At 40.5% G+C, this 24,435-nt stretch overlaps 2 protein-coding genes and 1 long non-coding RNA gene across 15 annotated transcripts in view; 1 reads left to right on the forward strand and 2 right to left on the reverse strand.

The window, feature by feature from the left end:
- Positions 1-8,770, forward strand: part of LOC113657361 — a 114,482-nt gene extending 105,712 nt beyond the window's left edge. The window contains exons 4-5 of the long non-coding RNA XR_003444157.2: positions 4,536-4,788; positions 7,422-8,770. This is a non-coding gene — a long non-coding RNA (uncharacterized LOC113657361). The remainder of the gene's footprint in view (positions 1-4,535; positions 4,789-7,421) is intronic.
- On the reverse strand, positions 391-19,371 carry fam49ba (family with sequence similarity 49 member Ba). 2 transcript variants are annotated; one of them, XM_027169082.2, is made up of 11 exons: positions 19,125-19,371; positions 7,991-8,081; positions 7,596-7,717; positions 6,290-6,395; positions 4,633-4,769; positions 3,637-3,714; positions 1,469-1,585; positions 1,303-1,382; positions 1,095-1,221; positions 927-997; positions 391-808 (listed from the first exon to the last, which is right to left on the reverse strand). In XM_027169082.2, the coding sequence occupies exons 2-11, from the start codon at positions 8,061-8,063 to the stop codon at positions 742-744; spliced, it is 978 nt and encodes a 325-aa protein (XP_027024883.1). In that variant the 5' UTR covers positions 8,064-8,081; positions 19,125-19,371; the 3' UTR covers positions 391-741. The 2 variants fall into 2 exon arrangements, with proteins under 2 accessions (XP_027024883.1, XP_027024884.1); XM_027169083.2 differs by lacking the exon at positions 19,125-19,371 and adding an exon at positions 8,253-8,287.
- A 1,326-nt stretch (positions 19,372-20,697) lies between these two features.
- Positions 20,698-24,435, reverse strand: part of asap1a (ArfGAP with SH3 domain, ankyrin repeat and PH domain 1a) — a 69,396-nt gene continuing 65,658 nt past the window's right edge. For all 12 annotated transcript variants that reach the window (XM_027169234.2, XM_027169232.2, XM_027169240.2 and 9 more), the window contains 5 exons: positions 24,119-24,194; positions 23,966-24,030; positions 23,224-23,771; positions 22,711-22,833; positions 20,698-22,601 (listed from right to left, as the gene is read on the reverse strand). In XM_027169234.2, coding sequence (XP_027025035.1) covers positions 22,527-22,601; positions 22,711-22,833; positions 23,224-23,771; positions 23,966-24,030; positions 24,119-24,194 — 887 coding nt within the window. In that variant the 3' untranslated portion in view covers positions 20,698-22,526. The remainder of the gene's footprint in view (positions 22,602-22,710; positions 22,834-23,223; positions 23,772-23,965; positions 24,031-24,118; positions 24,195-24,435) is intronic.

The raw sequence follows: 24,435 nt of genomic DNA on the forward strand, positions 1-24,435 counted from the left end.
TTCCTTCACATAGTTTTTGGAGCCTATTTGGCAGGGAAAACGGCTACAGTTATCGTGAAGGCAGATGACTGTACCATTGCTCATTTGTTGACTCAAGGTTAGGAAATCAGAAAGAGGATATGTGATGAAGTCCAGATGCTATGTTAGTAACACGGATGTGGGTTTGGAACCAAAGTGTCCAGTCCAACGTGAAATTAGAAACCTTTGCGTAAGTGTCTTAAAAGATGTTCTGGCTTTACGTCCATCGACAATGGCGTCTAGACGCTCGTGTGTTAAACTACAGAAACTTCACTTTAAGCGCAGAACTAGGTTTTGAGTCAGTTAGATCTATTAAACATTGATGCACCACCTTCTAGTGATTGTGAAGTGAAAGAACACAGCCAGCCAAACTGATTTAAACAGCTTCTTTATTTTGTTAAAAAGATTTATCAAATATGTCAAATCAACCATTTTTTTAACCAACGAAATTACAAAAAATAAATGTTTCTGCTTTGGCACTCTGTCAACCATTAAAATAAAATACACAAGGGCAATAAAAAGATGAAAAGAAGAAGAAGAAAAAAAAAAAAGACACACACAGCAGAGGCACTCCTCTTCAGAGTCGCATTAGGACCATCATACAGCAGTGTATCCCAGTAGCTGCCACCTGATACATGGCCATTCTCTCAGCAGTTAAAAACTCATCAGAAGAGGGTCCAAATCCTCAATAAGTTCTCGAGAAGTACCGTTTTATGGACGCTGTCAGACTTGTAACATGCTTTTGATTTGCTTGGAGGTAGTCTCATCGTTCAAATGTTTTGTCGTGTACCTTCAGTTGAAACACATTCAAAAACATACCCACTGTAAGTGTTTAGCAGAATTAAGATATTTATATAATATTAAAAAAATAGAGTATTGTTTTACAGTGCGTGAGTGAGTTCACAGACCTGAGTGCGTTAAGCAGACCTTCTACTCTGTTAGGTGGCTGATCCCGCAGGACTTTAATGCAGCCTTTCATCTGTAAAACACAGGAAGGTTTACAGGCAGGCAGTAATCATACGATGAACATGTACATGAGTATGCCTGTGTGAAGAGAATTTTATTTGTGTACACACATCGATTTTCGAGGACTTGACGAATGCTCCGGCAGGATGAACGTAATCATAGAGGATGATGACTCCCACCATGACACGCAGGCAAAATAACACTGTGTCTTCACTCGCAAAACGGGTACGGTACTCCCTAAGTGTACACACACACACACACGAAGTGAGTGAAAGAACTAAAAGGGAAACTGATGATGACCGATGTAACTGAACTTACGGTGTGTCTAACATGACTTTACACACGCTCGCCATCGTACTTAAGCAGTCTGTTGTGTTTTCGATGGGTAAATCTGAATTCTGTCAAAATAGAGGAAAAATGATACGTTTAGAAATTTTAGAACCCTTTTAGAACACGTCAGTGTGCATGAAGTGTGAAGACTGACCTCAGATACGAACTTTGTCGTGGCATCACTTAATGTTTTCAGCATTGGTGTAGCATTGGCGTAGAACAGAGACATGCGATTGGCCAGTTCGTTGTTTACTTCGTTCTCTTCCTCTGTCTAGGGACAAAACATTGAAATCGTTGATCGGTCCAATAGTAAATACACAAACGTTGTAATCGTTGTACGTTTAATCATTTCTTGGCAAGAGATATCGAGCGTGATCACTTCTGCTCCCTTACTCGGTTGTACCGTACACTCTTTAGAGATGCACTGTATATGGATAAAGGTACATGGACACCTGATGGATCGTCACAAACGGAGGCGCTTGTTAAACATCTCTTTCCAAAACCACAGGCATTAAAATTATTCTGTTCTTAAATTATTTTGCACTAGATGTTGGAGCGTGGCTCTGGGGGTGTCTGTGCTTTTTTTAGCCACAGCGCTCAGTGTTCCAGTTCATCCTAAAGGTGTGTTGTAGGGTTGAGTTCTGAGCTCTGTGTAGATCTCGGAGTTCTCTCTACTCCAACATCCACAAATCACTATTTAATGTAGATGAGGTGGTGTAAAGTGGAACAGTTCTGGGCAAAGGTTTACATGTGGGTGTAATATTCCAACAAAATAAAAACGGAGATTTGTGCCGAAGTTTTTTTATTTATTTCAATGCAACGTTACATTGTGGCTTGTAGTTTAATACAGTGGAAACTAGTGACGTGACATACGGCTTAATAGGTGACCTATACTCAATTTGTTCTCTGCATTTAACCCATCTAAAGTGCACATACACTTTAGCCTTCATTCATGAGGATAGCTCTTAAAGTGTGTCCCAAATCACATACTTATGCTTTCTATAGCATTTTGTAGTATAAATCTGTTCACACGAAAAATTTCAGCATTTAGTGCACTTCAGGTATCCGGATGATGCAAGTAATTCAACCCGACACAACAAAAAACGTGGCACGTAGTGGAAAAGGGGCGGAGCTACCAGGTGCTGGCACTGGATGAGACAAATATTTTCCAGGTAGCCGAACAAGATGCGTTTTAAAAATCTGTTGTTTTATGCTCAGGTCAGCAGCATCGCATTATGTGTGCTTGACGTTATTTACCATCGACCGGGAAACAGCTTATATTTCTGGCTAGTTTAAAAAATTTTTTTTAAATTGTTATTGTATTGTACAGTAGAAAAAGTGTTTAAGTGTGTAGTATGTTATTGGGGACACAGCTTTAGAATGCATAAAATCAGCTGTTTCAAAAAACAGTAGCACTAGCGGTGTAATGTAAACAATGACCGATTTTAAAGCAGAGCGAAACGTGTCCCTTGATGCCTCATCTCAGTTTGGTCGTGTCAGGGCAAAAAGGATGCGAAGTGGAAAGAAATAGAGGATAAATTACAGCTCTCTCCCTTTTAAATTGTGCTTTCTCTCAGCTACTATTGTAACAAAGGCTTTTTTTTACACTTTATAAGCACAAGCCTTGATTGTGATGATGTAAATAATCACAGATTTATTGTTTATTATCTGCTCTGACACTGACTGCAAAATATCACAACCTGTTACCAAGATTTTCTTTGGATGATCTCATACATTTAATAAATCCCCGGCGCAGCACTCGCTTGAGACAGAATATTGTATTTGTAAGGGATTTTGTGTATGTAATCATGCAAATGGACCCAAAAAGTGCTTGCCTCATGGTGAAAAAAAGCATAATCCATTGACAAGAAGCCGTTCATTTCTTTTCCTCTACTACACACAGGAAGTCCTGCGAGCCCAGAGCAGGTTGTACGGCGCTGCAGCTCACGATTCATTAAGTGAGGAGGCGGTGATGATTATTCCTGACTGCGAAAGCTTTTAATTGGGGAGGCAAGGTCATGTAACCTTTGTCTCCTCTCTAGTTTTCGGATGGTTACGAGGCCGAGCCTATTAGCATACATACTCGCGTGCAGAAACCACCCCCTCACTGTACATGAGCATCAGCTAAAAGTAGCTGGATAAAAGGGAATAGATGGATGACTGTAATGAGAGTTTCCCTGACTCAGGACCTCGCTTACTTAATGATCAGAGCGCTGCTCGTTAACCCTGGACCCTAGTGAATTGGTGCATTACTAAAACATAAGCTTGCTGATAATGAGACATGTTTCCACGAGAGTGCGCACGCAAAGCACGTGCACTTACTGCCAAGTTGTTGATCCGCATGCGGCTCAGGGTCCGGCGGTAGTAGCTGAAGTCGTTCTGAATGGCTGGGTTAGTCATCTGGGAAGAGAAGATACAGGATTCATCACTCACACACCGGCGCTGGATCGGCTGAATTAATCAGTAAATTAGTTTAACTCCACAAGGACGAGGTGTACAGTTATAGCAAAGGGTGATTTTCCTACCAAGTGTTTCATTCCTCTTATACCACACCTTCGACAGATTTAAGGGGGGAAAAAAGGGACAAATTGGATGTGTTTATAGCTACACTGAATGTAGTAGAATGTCTTTGAAACAAATGAGTTCATCCTCCACTGTGCTCATTAATGTTAGAGATTATATATATATATAGAGAGAGAGATATAGATATATATAGCTATATAGATATATATATATAAACTTCGTTTTTTTAAACTTACGGATTTTATTGTTTCTGTATGTCGTAAAGCTGCTTGGAGACAACGTGGATTGTTAAAAGCACTACAGATAAATTGAATCGAAGCTATAAACGGATGTTGTTTCACTTCAAACGAATAATACAAGCTTGTCCTTATACAGAGGAACTGTAAAAGCATTCCCTGTTGATGCACTGATCCTATACACCACGTCATACATGTTAAATAAACAGCATCATGGAAGCCGTTATTATTATTTTTTTTAGTAGACTTGGATTATGTGGAGCGTCTGCCGTACAAGTCTGTGTGAATGGTGTTACTATTATTGGTAATAAAAACCAGGTCGAGTTTCTACACTCCTGCCTCTCAGTGAGGCTTTTTTGTTCATGAACAGCAAAGTGTTCTGAGATCCTCTTCCATGTACATGCTCCTCTTTCTTCTCCTTCATTCACCTTTCTTTCTATCTGCTTTGTGTGTGTTTCTCAGCCGTTTCGACCGGGCGGGGATACCGATAAGAGACGCGGCTTCGGTAAGGTGAACGAGTGAGAAGCGAGACCTTCAGATTAAATCTGCTTACACGTACCTTAAGCTCATCAAAGAGCAGAGTGAAGTGGAGGATCTCGGCGAACTGACGCGCAAGAGCCTGCTCCTGCTCCAAGTGCTGCGTGGGGCTGCAGTGTGCGCTCGTTAGGAATCCCAGCAGGCCGTGCAGGGTTCCTTCTACACAACCAAGACAGAGGTAATATTACATTACAATGGACCTGACGAATGGGGGACAGATAAAGATGGAGATGGATGAATGTGCTGGATCAATATCGGAAAGAGAATTAGTGAAAGGCAAACCCAGTGTGTCGAGCAAATGTAAAAGGAACAGGATAAAGCCTTGTGGCAAACTGTTATTCAAAACTGAAGGGTGTGTTCCAGAGACCCGCTTGGGGCAAAATGTGTGCATCATTTCTATTTTAATTTCGGTTCACATAGAGAACGTGCAGACGGCATGCAGTCTTCACCCTGCAAGAACTCTAGCGGATCACAGTGCCGTGAGCTGCGTAGACTTATTTATATCCACATGCATTTTTAAACGTCTCGTCAAATATCTGGCATAAATCTCGGTTGTGAGCGAAGAGACGTTTAGCTAGCCGGAGTCGGCTGCAGCTGGTTGGCGGTTGTCGGATATAGGGACGTGTCAGAGTTAATTAGGACATGACCTACTATTCCACGTGTGTTGCTCGTATACTGACATACATATGAGAGAGATAAGAGCTTACTGTATTCTGTGACTTCTTTTTTTTATGTGGCTCTAATTAATGAATATCAAGAAATTAACCTTGGTATTAAACACAATTCAATTTCATACATTAGTGAACATGGCAATATTTCACTAGAGGAGGCGTCACCAAGAAGATTATCTTAATTCAATTACACTGCATTGTTGCCTGGCTCGAAGCGAACTGCTGCCATGCACCGAGTACGAACGTCATAATCCTAATAGCATTAACCTCACCACAGCAGTCCACTGCGGAACATCGCTGCCAACAGGACATTATGTTACCTGTATAAGATAAATAAATAAAGAGAAGGAATCTGAGGACATGGAGCAGGTAGAAAAGACCTAAGAGTGATGGTAAGAGCTATAGATAGGGCTGCTAAAGGTTATACAACTCCTTTATCTGGGTCCTGATGCAAACTTTGCTGAGTCAAACGCAGATGAGTCATTAAACACTGACCGTCATCGGACACGAGTCACCGTCACTGAGCTCAGCAACACACTGAGCTGAAGTCTAGGTTTGTGTGAGATTACTGTATCCCTGCTCATGATGCGTTCATCTCATTTGTTTTACTGCTGTTTTTTTTTTTTTTTTTTTTACTAATCTTATTTGGCGGCGTTCTTAAAAATACAGCTAATAAAACGCTAGCAAAAGTGCAATGAAAACATACTGCTATTTTACACTAATGAGCTCAAAACATTCATGTCAACATAGAACTGAGAGAATGTAGCCAGGAGCAGGAGTGTGAGACGTGGGAAAGGGGCGAAGCTTCCTGGCAGCACTGTTTAATATTAGAAACAATAATCTCTTGTTCTTTTGCTGTATTTTGGGGTGTGAACTCTTACTAGTGTACTTTACTGTTACACTACTGAACTTGAAATGCATCCAGCTTGGCAGGTCTTGTAATGTATTATAATAAACATCACTGGTGGTGTAGGAAAGAGTGTGTGTGTGTGATGTGAAGTCTCATACCCAGCTTTTGAGAGAACTCATAAAACTTCTTTAGTTTGCCCACCAGCGGCACCACAGAAGTCCAGGTTTTCTCTTGCACACTTTCATTAGTTGGCTGCTGGATGGCCTGGAAACACAACACACTCCATCAACATGTGCCTGCTAAACTGGAGAACCTTCCCATGAACTCAACCTGAAAGCGTTTTCCAAGCACAGCTCCTCTTAATGTTTCTCCCAGCACTACGGCGTTAAAGTGTACTCCTTTTCCAGGACTGTAACGTGACTCAGATGTGATGAAGCAGTTAAAAACAAACACTCCAGTGATGCACTGTGCTAGGAATGCGGTATCTGCTTCGGCTTTCCTCCCTGACACGGCGCCACGCTCGTGTCGGTTCTTAAAGAACAGTCCATTGTTTCTTCAAGTTTAAGAGCCGAACCATTAAATAATCTAGTGAGAGTTTATGAGCCGTACAAAACTAATAACGACTAAGAAGACTTTTTACAAGTTCTACCTCTGACTGAGATTCTTTTTTAATCATCTAATCATAATAGACTCACACTTTTTAATAGCTTTTAGCTGGTTTTGCTTCCATTAGCATTAGAAATAACATGAGTTGCAGATTTAATGGATCACAGTCATAATTACCGGCTTGTGTATCTTTTGTAGAAAGAATGAAAGTCTTTTTGCCCATCCACATACAACAATTAGGGGATTTGATCTTTTATTATATCTTAAATAGATATTAACGAGACAGTCTTTTCCATAAAATCTCTCATCTCTTTTCAGTTTCTCTCCTGTTGCTGTTTAACTCCTTTCTGGTCAGCAGCACTGTTGTACTGTGTGATGTAGCAGTGTGGTCTAAATCTCCAGTACACACAAACACAGGGTGATGTATGATTTAGGGCCCGTCCAGAGCGCAGAGACTGCGAGTTAAATCAAATGAACGGGAAAGACGGCGGTTTAACGTGTAGGTAACACTGTGATTTGTACAATACTAACAGTGGCCGTGCGAGTAAGGTTAAAAATGCTCCTACATGCTTCCATTTTATTTCTAGACACTGTTGTGAAGCGGCTTTAGAAAAAGAAAAAAAAACATTAGAAATAATAAAAACAAGACTTGTCATGGCAATAAAATATTTCTCTTATTTCTAGACCTACAGCATTTCGGGACTGGAACCGAACCAACGGCGACGCGGCCCTTTTGTGGTGGAAATGAACAAAACAGCTGGAGATTAAACAGCAGCTGTGGAACAGACTCCTGCAACACGATGCTGTTCTTTATTGTCCTGTGTACACACACAAACACACGTCGTACAGTACACTCACCTGTCTAATGGCTTCTCCAGCTCCACTGTAGGACCGCAGATCCTCTAAAACACTCATGGCCTCCATCAGAACCTTGTTCACCTGTTCCCATAACTCTCTCTCTGCCTCGGTGGGCCGAGCATCTGCGGAAACAGCAACACACAGAATGTACAGTCGGGTTATCGTGTGTATAAAAATGGTTACAGCAGACGTTTTGATACGAAACAGACGTATAGAGGAATGCTCTGTTAGCACATGAGTTCATTCATGTTTAAAGACTGCTCTGATCTTACTGGAACACACTTAATATTAAAACTGTATTAAATAACATGTCCCAGTCATCCAATGTGTTTCCATCTGCATTAAGATGAAACACATTTGTAATTATAAAAGATACACACGCTACATAAACTTACTTTCAAAGTCCAGGAAGAAATTCCCCGCATTGTTGTCGATGTCCCTCGTCAGAACCTTGATCAGATTCCCCATGCCGTCCAATCAGAAACCCTACGAGAGGAAGAGGACGGAGTTTAGTGACGCATCACGCTGAGAATATAAAGATCATGTTACTGTGTCGTGTTGTGCGTCTGCTTGGGTCCAATAAATCAGTGATGTCGAACATTTGTCTTTTTGAACATTTCGGAATAGTTACCCCCCCACCCCCCACCACATACACACCCCTGGCTAGAATCACACCGATCCCGGTTTGTCCCATCTGTACTCCTTTAACATCTCTGTAAACACATGCAAAAATGTGTGACAGAACAGCTGTTTAAGGCAGTGCAGTTAGAGGAAGACCAACCCACTACCACACACACACACACTGCCCAGTCACACCAGGATAAAACATATGATTGATAGTCATAGAAACCTTCAACATGTGTTAAAGCACAATATTCCTGTGATACAATAAAAATGTACAGCAAAAAAAAATAAATCTTGCCTGAATATTTTCTTTGTGAAAACCAGCATGATTTATCCTGTTACGGTTTGATGTATAGAAAATAAACATTTTATTTTACCACAAACAAATACAATTCTTCATTAAATGTGTTAACGTTTCAGAGATCGATCGGTTCCTCCCCTAATTCTTAAATATCACTGGCTTCTTCCACTGCACTTTTTCTGGACCTCGTCTCAGGCACCTCTGGCTCTCTCATTCAGGACTAAAATCTGAATCCGAACCTTTGAGATAATATCCATACTTAAAGGCGCTATACGATGGAACCGGACTGATTCATTTCCAGGAATCCCTTCCCTGAAATTCCAGGTTTGCTCTGCTGTGAATCGTTTGTGTCACTATGTAGGAGTCGTCTCTCCCGAGAGCAGGGAGGTGCTCCGAGCTGCACAGGCTATGCATGATTTCAAAACCACCCACGAAAAGGGAGGGATCGTCTGTGGAAAGAGACTGACCTCAAATTTAAAACACTGCTACAGTCTGCTCCAGGCTCCACCAGATTCCTTTTGCAGGATTAACTCTTTAAAAGCAACTTAACTGCAAAACTAGGACTGCTTTACAGAACAAATGGAGCGATGTTAAAGGAGGTAAATAGGTCAGCCACTGACCTACTCTACAGTGTGTGTCTGCGTGTGTGTTCCTTCGGTAATACATCTACAGCCCTGCAGAGGAAGCAAACGAGAAAAGCACTAGCACAGCATCAGCTCTGTCCTGAAGACCCAAATCCACCTTGATATGCCTCAGATGGTGGGGGATGTGGGGTGGAAGGAGGATGAGCGAATCCGACGTGTTCGTTTGACTATCACTTATCCCCTCTGTCCTCCTATTGGCTCATGACATTCTGCTGTTTCCATGGAGCCAAAAAACGGATCTCTACACCAAAAATACTGCAGCAGCCAATAGGAGCAGATCTCTGGGGTGGGGCGAGGCGAGAGAATGGAAGATGATACTCAGCAGACTTAAAAGAACATCGATACAATGACTCGAGTAAGTGGAACAGATGCAATGCTTTCAGGAGGAGAAAAACTGAAACGCTGGATAGCGTCTCAAAGAGGGAATATTAACCAGAGAAAAGCTATTTCTTTTCCTGTCTACCTTTTAGAAATGGTATGGAGTTAAACATGTGGGTTATCTATTAAATTCAATTTTGTGCATTTATGCTGAATGTGCTATGATGTGTGTATACGCGTCTCCGGCTCAACACTCCTGCTGATTTCCTGCTCGACACTCCCAGGATGAGATCCGACCGAGAGCGTCTTGATTAAAATCCCCAAATCCCATTAGTGCAATGCGCATGGGTGTGTGTGTGTGTCAGCATGGAGAGCAGCGTGTGTGTCCACGTGCCCTCTACTATTACTACTACAACTACTACAGCTCAGCCAGTGGAGCACAGAGACCCGCCTTCCTCCCTCTCTCTCTCTTTCTCTCACTCACACACACACACAGATAGACTGCGCAATGAAAGCTAGAGGGAGGGGAGCGGAGTCACATGGGCTGAGGCACAGCGGGGTGGGGTTCTGCAGTGCTGGGGTGCTGCAGTGAGTTAGAGAGAGAGATATGAGCTGCATCCCTTCTGACCCAGATTCAGTTCAGAGCGATGGAGTTAACCTCCCACCGTGCCCCATGATCATGTGTGCCTGAAGCAGGTGGCCTAAAAAAGCCACTATGTCATTTCCATACGCAGATTCAGCACAATCTGGAGTTAACGGTTAAATCTACTGAATTTCAGCCTGCTGACTTTGTACACACAAAAACCAATAATGTCTGATCTCTGAATAGCTCACAATGTTAAAAGGCTACGACGTGCCCATGATGTCGGGGCGTGTGTGATCTGTCCTAAGGTCATCGCTCGTCCCTACTGACACACACGCTCTCTGATGCCCTCATCATCATCACTTCCCATAATTCACCCCCTCCCCCTGTAGACCTCTGAAGCGGTGGCGTGACACACTCATGAGGCACACACGGCAGCATTACATCCCACAAACACCACTGCGCTGCTTTAAAGTGGGAAAGAGAGGCATGCAGTTCCGGCCAGTAGTAATGACCAGGCTGAGAGCCTCAATGCCTGAGCAGTGACTCACACCCTGAGGGAGAAGCAGAGACTCCACCCAAGCGAAAGTGATGAAGAAGAAAGGCACGAGAGGTAAACAGTGCCACCTCATCATCGTATCCAGCTGTCAGCACTGATGATCCATCATTTATTTGGCATTTGATTAACGGTTGTGCTTCAAGTCGTATGTAAATCCTGATTAATCCTCCAGCATATCCTGTTCCTCAGGGTTGTGTTATCAATCATGTTAAATACAAGTCGCCGTGTCCTGATCGGTCATTGACTAACACACAAGGTCAGAAGTTAAAGACAAATAACCAGATGAGGAGGTTTCTTGTTACCGGGTGACCTTTACATCATGACTAAATATCTAATCCTGGGATGGAAACTTGACCCTCTGCTTCAAAGGATGTTCATGTTACTTCAGAGCAGGATGTGGTGGGATTTTACTGCCACCTGGTGGACAAAGTTCAATACTGCAGTTTTGCGAATAGCTATGAAACTCAAGTATTAAAAATTAAAGAGTTCACATCTTCACTCAAACAGATGACCAACATATACAGTAAAACACTACAATAAATCCAAACACAATAAACAAAATCAACACCATCGTGTGCACTCACAATCCAACATCCACTCAATGCTGTATATTAAAAGTCTAATAAAGCTTTTTATAAAAAAGCTCCTTTTTTGTTTTTATCAATTTTTTATCGTCCTTGGTTGAATCTATGCTTTTGTCCAGATCTGAAAAAGTAATAAATCTGAATATCAGCATCTTCTGCAGGTTTACAATAAGTTATGTAGGAAGAAAGACATGCAGTGTGTAATAGACTGTAAATATGATCGGCCCCAGAAGTAATGGCACTCTGGATAAAGATATTACCAAAATTTGTCAAACTCGCACTAATAAAATATGAAAATATAAGTAAAATGACAAAAACAAACAAAAAGAGATCAAAACAGTCAAACACACTATTATTATTATTATTATTATTACCACTACTACTACTGGCAGCACTAGAATTTTTTTTTTTTTTTTTTTTACAGAATAAGCATTTTGTTTTCTGGGGAATAAATAATGTTTCGATACACAGCAAATTCCTCCTCAACAAGATCAGGAAATACACTAATGAACTGAAACAAAAGAAGGAAGACAGTCACAAAAATCAGATTAAAGCTCCAAACATACATACACACCTGAAAATCCCGCCATCTATGATGAGTAGTGTGTAGAGAAGGATGGATAGAGAGGTAAACTGCAAAGAGCATGAAAAATACTTCATCTAATATAAGAGATAAAAATAGAGCTTTGTGACAACACACGCTCACGGTGGGTTTGGCACAAAAAAAAAAGATTGTTCTGGTGAGAAGAACACGATCCCTGCTGTTGGTGGAGGATGTGTGATGTTCCAGGTGATGGAAACGTGGCATTGTGGACACTTAAAGGACACGGAGCACCAGAAGACACTAGAGTCTCTATAACTGCACTGTGAGTAGAAACCTATAGTCCAAACCAATCTACACACTCTTCCTCCAGCTTAGAAACCTCATTACAACTGTGTGGGTGTTCAGGTGAAAGGAGGACTTGTATCTTTGGTGTGTGTCAGTGTCTGGTCAGGTTTTCCAAAACTCTTAAAGCTCTTGCAGAAATTTACAAGCATCTCCTGTATTCCTTTTCTGCTCTACATGTACACTGTATAATGTCATTCCAAGATGCTGCTAAACTCTTGCCTCTAATTGGTCGGATGGTGTTGATTCGTTCGTGGTGATGTTACTATAGGTAACAGTGTCGGCGCTTCGTAACGGTCAGAGATGAAAGTGCTCCTTTACGATTCCCACAGCAGGAACACTTCAAGACAGTGAGATTCACATTCTGCAAGAAATAACTTCCACAACAATAACTTGTCAGAATTATGACTCGAATCTACATTCTCTTTAATAATTATAATAAAGCCATTGCTAGCAAATTGACAGGGTGGAAGATGAACACAACACTGCGACATTGGGAAATAATCATCAAATAATCATCACTGGGCTGTACCTGTGTGTGTGTGTGTGTGTGTGTGTGTGTGTGTGTAATTCCTCTCTGTAACAATGAACCCTGCTGCACGTTATATTCCTTCCTGCCAGGGTTGGAGTCAGATAGCTTATTCTGTGGGAGAACATGTTCCCCAGGCTGCAGGCACACTCATGTGGCACTGATCTCACACGGACTTTAATGGAGCACAGCATGAGCTCTGATTGCTGCAGGTGGTTTATTAACTAAACTATATCTTCAGGAGGGTGTTTAAACACTGAAATGAAGTGCCGCATCTCTTCATCAGAAAGGTGGACACTCGACTCAGCTAACTGCATACAAATTTGAATAATGACAAGAAGAGCGCAGTAAACAAACCAGGCTATAGATGTGAAGCTTTACAGTGTAGTTTGAGAGCTGGTACGAATAGAAAATTTTAAACTGTCACCATATGAAGTGCTCTCTCAGGCTGACACACTTTCAGTAAACCTCTTACGTCTGCTGCACGCCGCAGAACAATGTGAATAATTTTGTATTTGTTTCAGCTACAGCTTCATGCTGAATATGAAGTTACAGACAGTGGATGTATACACGGATATATATGCCGATCGTTGATAGAGACTTCCATCACCTCTGTCAAACACCGTAAATGCTTTCCAGGAATAAGAAAATAAAATTACAACAATTATCTCTTGGGCCTCATGGACTAATATACTCCAATGCACCTAGATCTGTACGGAGAGCCTGTGACTTATGGGATTGCTGTGGATAGATCCACTAGGAGACAATCACTCAGTCTTTAAACTAGTTGTGTCAGTCAGCTTTGTGCTCGGGTCTTCATCAGTGAACATCTGAAGACTTTTGCAGAAAATAATTTGTCTGAAATTATACAGACCCGTTAGGTTCCACAGGAGCTCCCTGTTGCTTAATTGTACTTGACTACAAACTGTTGTAGAAAGGACATTATTTACATTTACATTATTTACTGGATGAGGATGAGGTTCACTTCTGAGTCTGGTTCCTCTCAAGGTTTCTCTCAGGGAGATTTTCCTTCCTGCCGCTGCCGCTAAATATGTTAGATATAATAATTTAATTTTAATCTTTAAGATTTTTGGTGTGGTTTTGACGAAATAAAGCCAGCAACGTAACACGGTATTATTGAACAACACTATATTAAATTAAACTGTGTAAATTAGAAAGAGAGAGAGTCTGATCTGCCAAGTAGACGGCTACCATCCCTACCAACAGCCCAACACTGTTACAACTGCTGTATTAGTGCTTAGTGATGATGATGATGATGATGACGATGATGATGATGGTAATATAATATTGTCCATGTCCTGAAACTATACCTACATAAACCCCAGTTTTCTTTTGCTATTTTGTAACTGTACTAGAAGCCTAATAGCTCCCAGTGCAATATTGTATTTTGTATTAGTCACTTCTGTGTACACTATTTCTCCAGTACAAAAAACAAAGCCTTGGTTGTGTTTATGACCGGCACATTCAGTTTGCCACCACCAGGGGGAGCTAGTGACACACAATTAAACCTCACAGATCTAATAAGCGATAAAAAAAACATCAATTAATGTTATTAGATTTAAGATCATGTTTTTAAAAAATACTTAACCAGCACAATCACTTCATCATGCAGTGTTTTAATGGATGCTTCTCCAAATTTGTTCATAAACTGGTAACAGGAACATTCACACAAGAAACGCATGAAAATCCTGTTTGTTCTGGAAAAACCTTCACATTCAACAAGAGCTCCTGAGTGTGTGTACGTTTCTGGCTAAGGAGACAAATATGGAAATATTAATGACCTGAAAGAAATCGGTCAACAACACACCTATAAATTAAGGCAAATAAGACTAGTCATCAGATTAAGACAAAAGAAATGGCACCCTAAAAGGAGGAAAAGTCTATGGTAGTTTAATGCATGTGCTGCGTTATGATCAGATTTAGCACATGCGATGCTTAGGATGTGCTCTTACACTGATTAGTCTTTATTTACTCTCTGTACATGCAATGATTTATACCTTTTATACCTTCTGTGCTCTGAATAGACATTTATGGGTGGTCTGTATTTCTGAACATATGCTCAGGGGTGAAATGTGGCAGGAATGTTTTTCATTTACACACAACTCCAGTAAAAGATCAGTAAATGAACTCCCAAATGGAACAGAAAAATGTTTGTTCTATCGTTCAGACATCGGAAAACATTGAGGTTTAGGATGCTATGATCATCCTTGGCCAAGAATACATAGAGCAGCGGGCGTCGGGGCAGACGGCAGGGCGGGCGTCTCTCTCACTGTTGTGTCAATCACTGCAACACAAAGCCAATCAATGGGCAGTTGACCACGGGGACTCAGAGTCCATTTGTGCGAATACGAGATTGATGAATCCTAGGATAAAATGTTTATTTATTTAGTTAAACTGAACAGAAACTCTGAGTCTCAGTCTGTAAATAACTTGAATAGTGTATATGTATATTCACTATTTGTGATGTTTGAGTTTTTGTGCACTTTAAGTCTTGTGCTGCTCTCGTGCTGAGTCCAAATCCTCCCTGTTCGTTATATGTTGTGCCAGCGGGGACAGAAAATAATATTATATATATATATATTATATAATAATTTATATTAATAAATAACACTATAATATATTCTACCGTACTAGTCTAGTGTGTAGTTGTGTCAGTAGACTACCATTATGGAGGATTTCACACGCAGGGTAAAACACTTCGATAGGGGAACAGCCAGATCACTGAGCCGCAGCACAACAGCAGTAGGGAAAAAGGACAAGCAGGAACATGATGTCTGCCAGACTTGTGCGAACATGAACTTCACAGTGTGAGTGCATACGGCTCATGCTTTTATCTCCCTGTCAATATCAGTAACTACTGCACACACAAACCTGCTCCAAAACTGGACTTCAGGGAATTTTCAAAGAGCCGACTAGAAACCAATTAACGATACTTGTCCTAAAAAAGGGCACTTACCTGATGATAAGCTCTCATATCGATGATGTAAGTGCTGTTACTAACTAAATTAACAGGATTTTTTTTTTTACACTACAGGAAACTGGTTCCAGAGAATTTGAGCTGGGAGTCCATCACAGCTGACTTAGTCTATAAGCGGCTGTCTGGTGAACCTTTAGGAGTATCCCTGTAACAGACAACTAAAAAAGCCTTACAGCCTGACAGCACACAGTCTAACAGCTTGTTTTGCATACGGCCCGATTCAACAGTGACAACTATCCAATATTATTAACCACGGTTGCCAGGATTAGCAAACTTTCCATCAATTTCTCATAAAGTCTCAGTAACCATAACAAAAGACCTAAAACTAGGGGAAAAATTGGCACTGGAAAAGGAAGACACATTTTATAGCTCTTTCTTTTCCGTTGCATTGGAAACGAGGCCACCGTAGTGCGCATGCATTACTGATGTTATCTACTCCATAACCACCCCCCACCCCTGCACCTAAAAAACAAATGTCGCTTGATTACATTTAATTCAGATTCTTTACTATAAAACAATCTTTTTGGCTGCAATCTGGCATCCCTGTAATGCCTTCACTTCTTCCACAGAACAGTGCGAGTCCTGCACAATGGGCTTGTTGCAGTTCCCATTTTTGGTGCAATAATAACTCTCTGGAGCTGTAGGGTGATGCGTGCATGCTGCAGCACACTGGAGAGACCTGCATTTTAATGAAACATCAGATCATGTGTGTCAGAGTTGTATTTGAGGAATAAGGATCAATATATCCTGATATATAAAGTGTGGATCTGTGACCTTGCACTAAGCCCGCAACACCTCAACACCTCACTTGAGAGACCGAGAGATGAGGGACAGATTAATGGTGCTTGATTAAACTGCGTTACGCGTGCAAGTCTGAAGTAGTTTGCATGCTAATAACAGATGCACGGGAAACTTCACTGGGCTTCACGATAATAACTTCCTCCTTTCGAGCTAGAAATGTGACACAAACTGAAAGCTCACTTCACAGTTTTATCACTGGTAAGAGTTCAAGCTTACATTCTGGCAGTGCAGTGAAACAAACATCACGACTTCCTGCAAAACTCACACAATGCACACTAGTCATATTGACTACAATGTGCATCATCACAGAAGAAAATAAGATGCATCGCTTTATTTCCGTTCACAAAAAACGAAGTCATGTAAAACTGAAACCATGGCGGCGCGACACGATTGCTTAATGATCTCTCTAATTGCACATGAATGTTGAGCTTTGCTGCTTAGAGGATGCCCTGCTTGTGCGGCTGTGAAAAAAACACAACTTCTGCACTTTGCACAGAACGCCGTCTATCAAGTCATCGGGTTTCAGTGCAGCAAAGAGCAGAGTTTTTTAAATTATTAATTTCCTGTTGTTGTTTGAAACAGGTTTCATCATAGTTCACTGAATTTGAACAGCTCCACAGCACATACAAACAACACAGTTTATCAGTTTGCCACAATGCTCAGCTGAACATCTGTCACACCGGTAAAATGAACAACTCCAGCAGAAACGTATAAATACACACACACACACACACACCAGATACTTTTAAATTCTGCCCTCACGCCAACACTCTCATATCCTTAAATCAGCAAGCGGCCACACTGTTTCAGACACCACTAAAAGGATCGACATTTCTAACGAGTTCACTTCAGCACAGTTCCTGAGAATCCGTCTACACGAATAGTCAGAGCCAGAACTGTAGAGATTTCTTGTGATATCATAGCTGCTGATGAATGAATGAAAATCTTTGCTAGTCAATTCCTAGACTTCTAACTCTTAGTGTAATAACTCTTAGTAACACAATTCTCCATTAATACCTGTGAATGACAATTATCCCTTTAAAAATCCCTGTAAATACATCATCAACAACAAACACCATATTTTGCAATTGGTTAAAGAATTTGTGCTGATGTTGGGAACCAGAAAATGTCAAAATATGATTTTTTTTTTTTTATTTACCAGTATCATGACAATGTGTATTATACTAAATGCTAATTGCCTGTGCAGCTGAAAAAATACACCACCATTCAGACACGGTATGACATCCGTATCGTGTAAACATGCATGTACTGTACGGGCTGACTCTATGATGTCTTATAAATGTTCCTACATCTTAGCTGGCAGACAGAAAGAATATAAAGCAATCTTAAATATTTAGGATCATGATAATGTTTTTTTTCCAGGTTTGATTTGGAAGCTTAGGATCAAATACAGTAGGTATTTGGCGCAAATACAGAAATTTACATTTCTACATTGCTTAGATGAACTACTAGAGGCAAACAAGACACTTTTACATTCATCCATCTGCAGTAAACGCTTGTTCAGGGTCGAAGTGGATCTCGGGAACACGGCTTGAAGTAGGAATACACCCTGGATGAGACAGGAGTGCAATGCAGTCTACAATAAAATACATACACTAAAATAAATACACTAAACTACATTTATGGGGAATTTCTCTTAACCAATCCTCCTACCAACATGTTTTCTGGCAAGTGTGAGGAAAACAAAGAACAAGGAAGAAACCCACAAAGACACAGTGAGAACCTCTAGAACTAGAAGTAAAAAAAGACCAGCTCCTGGACCACCTGAACCACACAAGAAGGTACCTAGAAGTTTCCCTGCCTGAATAATGCAACAGCTTTAATACAGCCGTTTCTAAACAAGCAGATATTTTATAAGCTATGCTGAACGGTGAGAGGTTTTTTTTGGCTATAAATGTTTCACAGCAAATTGTAGTTTTAGGTTTCGGAGCACATCATTTTCAGTTAGTTAGAGATCAGATGCCTGATGTAATAGAGATGATGGGTCAGTTACAGGGTGATGATGTCAACAAATCCTAATTATACAGGACTAATTAAACACTGTAAGGGATCATTAGGGCACTATTATGTTTTTTTGTGCAGACATGGGTTATTAAACACACAGCATGAACTTCATAGTGTGAAGGAACTTGCCCACACACACACACACACACACACACACACACACACACACACACACACACACACACACACACGTTTAGTATCAAACAAAATCAGGAAGTGGCACAATGTGCATTCTACACAGAGGAAGTCCAGAACCATTTTCTTTTATGAGTTTTGTTCTTTCTCTTTCATCCTGTCTTAATCTAAACTTCATAATCTTGTTGGCTGATTAATTTTCATTCAGTTGTTTCTACACAACTATATGTAAATATAACATCCTGCTTTAGACTTAACCACGATTATGTTGCATAAATCAGACATAAAGTGGCCAAAAAAAACAAACAAACAAACAAACACACACTTATAACTTATAATAACAACATTCAGAGTTCATGCAAAACGACCAATTGATCAGAAAACTACAGTAAATAAAATTCACCCCAAACACAAACTCACTTGTGTGTGAGAATACTGTGTTCTCGGCTACTGCTTTAATACATAAAACACTAAATATTTTAAAATCTAATGCACATAAAGCAGCACAAACTCATTAGAACCGAATGTTGGATTATTCTTACCTTTAACTTTAAGCAAACGTCTTAAATCAAGTGCCCAGAGTCGCATTCAGCTCGCACTCAGCTGCTCCTGGCGCAGAGGAGCTGCGTCTCCATGTTCCGGGTTGTTGGATGTTCAGAGCTGTAGGCTATACTTTATGTAAGAAGTACAGGTTGTTGAGTGACAGAAGGCAGGCACAGTTCTAAAAGGCAGTCCTGCCTATAAAAGGCATTGATTTAGAGAAGGGAAGTGCGGAGAATTAGCATATAATCCGCTCACTGCATACAGCCCGCCTCAATGAAGGCAGGATTTTTGAATCGACTCTAAATGATGAAGCTTTGCGCTAACCGATTCTTTACGAGTCATACGCGCTTCCAAGTGGTTTAATCGTGCACTCGTGACCATATTCACACTATATCCAAGCTCTTATGCGCTACTATTAGTATTACTTCTACTACTGTTAATATTACGGCCATTTTTTGAGACGAAATAGATAACAAAAGGACTTGCAGTAAAAACAGGCGACACACGTAATTCAGTGAAGATGTCAACAAAACAAAGCTAGAGTGGGTTAAACAATGCTCTGCAAATAAAAAATTAAAGTAAAAGGCCAAAAACTTGGAAATTAGATAACGGCAAATTAACCTGAAGGTGGTTGGTTTGATTCAGCTTGAACCTGCACTAATGAACTAAAGAATGATTCCGAGTCGACACATTCGTTTACAGCCCACCTACCTGTAACCCAGTGGCTCAAGAATCTTTAATGCACAGTCCGTCCACACACACGCACACACACACCTCGAGCTAAGTTTTATACCAGTAAAGCAAAGACATTTACAGACAATAGTATTTCACCTGAGAAAATCTATTAACAGTCGTTCCTTCACCATCCTCTCCTTTTTAACCATGTCTTTAATGTTCCTGACAAAAAATCTCACCATAACAACAGTTACACCTTGTCTTGGTTAAATAAATAATACATTTTTATCTGTTTATCATAGAAAGGGGATTTAGTGCCTATAATGTGAGAGAAAAAAAGAAAAAAAGAAAAAAATGGGCAGAAAATCTACGTGAAGAATCTTCCCATATGCATGTTGTGTATTATTAGACTTTGATTATGTTGACTGTCCTCTAAGCAATTCAGTGAGGTATTAGAATAAGTATTAATCACTGCTCAATCAGAATTGAGAATTCAATTCAATTCAATGTAATGTATTCAAACCATGGTTAAAAACGATGGTAGGTTGTCGGTCATTGTACGGAATCTGTGACTGGTACAAATAACTTTCTGTACTCAAGGATAGGAGAAATGCTTTTTTTTTTTTTTTTGCATATGTGAATTTTGTGCTTTGGTTATGTTAAAACTAACATACACCTACATAAACTACAATCGGCCACTGGAGATCAGTTAGCCATAAAAATCTCAGGTACTTTAAACCTCAAATTCAAGTACCACTGTAGGGGAAATATCTTTAAATATCTTTAACTATATACACACACACACACACACACACACACACACACACACACACACACACACACACACACACACACACACACACACACACACACACACAAAACAACGAAAACAAACACTTTCAACATAAAATATTTATTTCTAAATGAAACTTGATATCAGAGAGATTCTCAATACTAAACATACAGTGCAGCAAAATACAGACGAAAAAACAAATGAGAAATGAGTGGTAAAAACTACCTAAATATATTTTTAACATTAGGATCAAATCCAGTTCTTCATGAAATTAGCCATATGACTGTTTCAAATATTAGCAGATAAGAGTGTCACCAGTTCCTGACAAGTGAGTCACCAGTTCCTGACAAGTCAAGATGGCATTTCTTTATGAAGTGTATGTTATACATGAATTTCACACATTTGGTCCAACAACAGGCTCATGAAGAGTTTAAATGTACACAATAAAGGAATGGTGTATCAGGAACTCAGTTCCACAATCTTCACATAGGTTTGTTACTTCATGGAGCCCTGCTGTTTTTGCTTGTGCTGAAATTTTGCATCGTGGTTTACCCCAGTTACAGCTAATGCATTTGTAACACATCCTAAAATAAATGAATATCCATTTATTTTCTATACATCTCAAAACGGATTGTATTCTTCTTCATACTGACACACTGTAGCCCTATAAATGGCTAATACTATCAACAAATTAGGAGGCATTTGCTAATACATGCTCTTCTGTTAACACAAAAAGAAAAAGCTAAAAAGCTCAAGTCTTCCTGGTTTGAGGAAAAGTCAGAGGCAGCGTTAAGTTCATTCGGGGCCGGGTTGCTGCCCGTCACTCATTGCTCTCTTCCCCTGAATTCATATTCAAATAAAATCAAACACACAAATAACCTACAAACAAAACTCCACAGTTCCAGAGTTATTTCTATGTAGACCAAATAAATGAGCATCCAGAACCTGTTATACCAATGCTGGTCGATGTGAGCTATGAGGGCAACAGGGAAATTTTAGGACAGATTGGATTTGCATGGATCATTCTGCCTTAAAATCATGACCCTGTGGGCAAGGACATGTTCCAGGGACTTAGTTGTGAGGACACATGGATAGTCTCCAAGTGGCATAGACTACACTAACCAGTAAACCACCTCCAGAGCTGGAGTCTTTAACATAACTGTATAGATAGAAGACAAATGTGGTTACTGTTTTGTTTTTTGTTTGTTTTTTTAGTACGACATATAATGACAAGCAAGAAATCCAGCCTAACGTGATTAACCTTATATGCATAGAAGATGAGATGCTTAGAGGCTAGGAACTATTAAAGTTTTCATCCCTAGTTATCATGCCACTATACTGAAGGATAACACTGCTATAATATTCAGTGAAACCATCATTTAATTCTCTCGGTTTTGTCCGTTAGTCCTTCCAGGAATACGACTGATGAATGAAAACACTGAGCTAAAATGTCTAGGAGTCTTTCCGGCTCCTGAAGCAAGCAGGGATTAACATACATTTGCACACTTACATCCTACATAAGTACATAAATATACACTTATATTTGTGCATATATATGTACAAAGACACTTAATATGGACATACATATAATTCCATATGTGCACACATACACAACGTTACAGCATACACTGAGAAATGTTAAGTGCTAAAATCCGAGGATAGCTACTGCATACCCAGGTTAGCATGCTGGGCCGCCCTGGCTACGGTAATACTGGTAGGCAAAATAATGCAATTTGTTAACACACTTTAGTCAGTTCACCCTTCATGCTTTCAATAGTCTGGATCTGATATGGTGTTTTTTTTTCCTTTTGGATTCTTGAGATTTGTTTGGGTTACAGCAGCTATACAGAAAGGAGGAGTCCAGAGTCTGGTGAGAGGCTAATGGGGTAAAGCTTGTGCTACAGGGGCAGCCTCACACCTGCCAGTCACAATGTCAGTCAGACAGAATCTGCACAAAGGACATAGGGAAGACCCCTTTCCTGTCCGGCTGACCTTCTATGTGTCCAATCTGGAAAAGACCAAGTTCATAGAAAATGTTGTGAAATTTATTTTGCTTTCAAATGTGTGTTAAACCAAAGGGTGTACAGTATCCAGAGATACACTAAAGTCTTACTCACCCACCACTCCTGGTCTTCCTCTCCTGTAACAATGATCACTTCTCCTTCATTAAATGTCAGCTCATCATCATTGTCTGCTTGACAATCGTAGATGGTCTTTACCCTCTTAATTTTACTCTTCCCCTGACAAAAAAAATGTATTACATCATCATTAGGTCATCTGAAAACATCAACTCAACTCAATTGAAATCCAATGGTCTACTCAACATCGGATAAGCGGTAGAAAATGAGTGAGTGAGTGAGAGGGTCTACTCAACAAGTCAACTCTATAGTTAAACTCCACAAGTATACTCAATAAGTCAACTGATCAAGTCCACAAGTCAACTTAAGTCCTCAGGTCAATTCAAATGCACAGTCTACTCAACTCCAGATGAAAACACAAAGTCAACTCTACTAGTGAACTGATCATGTCAACTGAACTCCACAATTCAACTCATCAAGTTATCAAGTCAGCTCAAATATGGGCCACATTCTGTCACTGCATCACCTTTGTCTGCTTTCCACATGACTCACCGTGTTTATTTTGCGTGGCAGAGGGACCGGCATCTCCAATACTCCTGCTGGTGCACCGTTAGTATCCTCACTCGCCTGCCTGGGCGAAAGCTCTCCATGCTGGCTTGGAGTTTGTACCTCTGCTAACTGCACCTTTGGGGATACCTCTTCTAGTGTTGGCTGTTTTTGGGGGGTGTCTGTAGTTGTGGATGCTTGGATTTTTGGGGCAAAATCTGATAACTGTGGTTTGGGTGGCAAATCCTTTAGTTGGGGTTTAGGGGGCAGATCAGACAACTGGGGTTTGGGGGGTAATTCTGATAGCTGTGGTTTTGGGGGAAGATCTGAGAGCTGGGGTTTTGGAGGAAGCTCCAGTATGTGTGGCTTGGGAGGAATCTCAGCTGGTTGGGGCCTCTCAGCTGCCTGTGGGATTTTGGGCGGAGGCTCTGTAGGTCTGGTGATGGTTTCTCTGGTTGGAATGTCCACCACCTGAGTAGGTTTCTGCAGGACCTCTGGGCCCTGACTGGGTTTCTCCGCTGGGGGGACAATACCTGGAGTCTTTCTTAATGCCACTGAAAAAAAAGAGGGACAGCTTATCCTTAACTTAAAGGTTTATCAGGAAGTCAAGGTGATTGAACCTGTGATATAATCTTAATAATGTTTCACCACTTAGCTGAACTTTGCCCCACGGATAAAACAAGGCTTTTCACATTCCATTCTAGACTATTTAGACGATTCTCATAGTGACAAAGCAGGAAACACTGACCTTTTTGAGGTAGTTTGGGTAAGACTCTTGGACCAAGTGTTGATTTTGTATTACTAGAAGTAGTGCTGTAAGAGGGATGGTAAAGCATGAAAGTGGTGAATATTCTTTAGTTGTGTAATTACGACACTAACTACACGTGTAGCCGTTACACACCTTTGCTGCTGCTGAATTCCTTCAAATTTGTTAGCTGGCGACGTCCTGTTTGCCGGCGGTGGAGTTAAATCACTCCCTGTGGTTAAAAGAAAGGTGGATATGTTCATTCTCTTAGAAGTCAAGAAAAGAGGAAATGCAATCAGATGCAAACACAGGTGATTTCTTTCGTAGTCAGTGAAATGCTGAGCACTGGAAGACAGATAGCAGTTAACACTGTACTTCCTGTTGGGAAGCTCCAGGATGCCATAAATGTATAATAGAGGAACTGGAGTATAAAATTACAAAACGTACAGTAATAATGAAAGTCAATTAATTAC

Source organism: Tachysurus fulvidraco, chromosome 1, assembly GCF_022655615.1.
Source record: "Tachysurus fulvidraco isolate hzauxx_2018 chromosome 1, HZAU_PFXX_2.0, whole genome shotgun sequence".
NCBI lineage: Eukaryota > Metazoa > Chordata > Actinopteri > Siluriformes > Bagridae > Tachysurus > Tachysurus fulvidraco.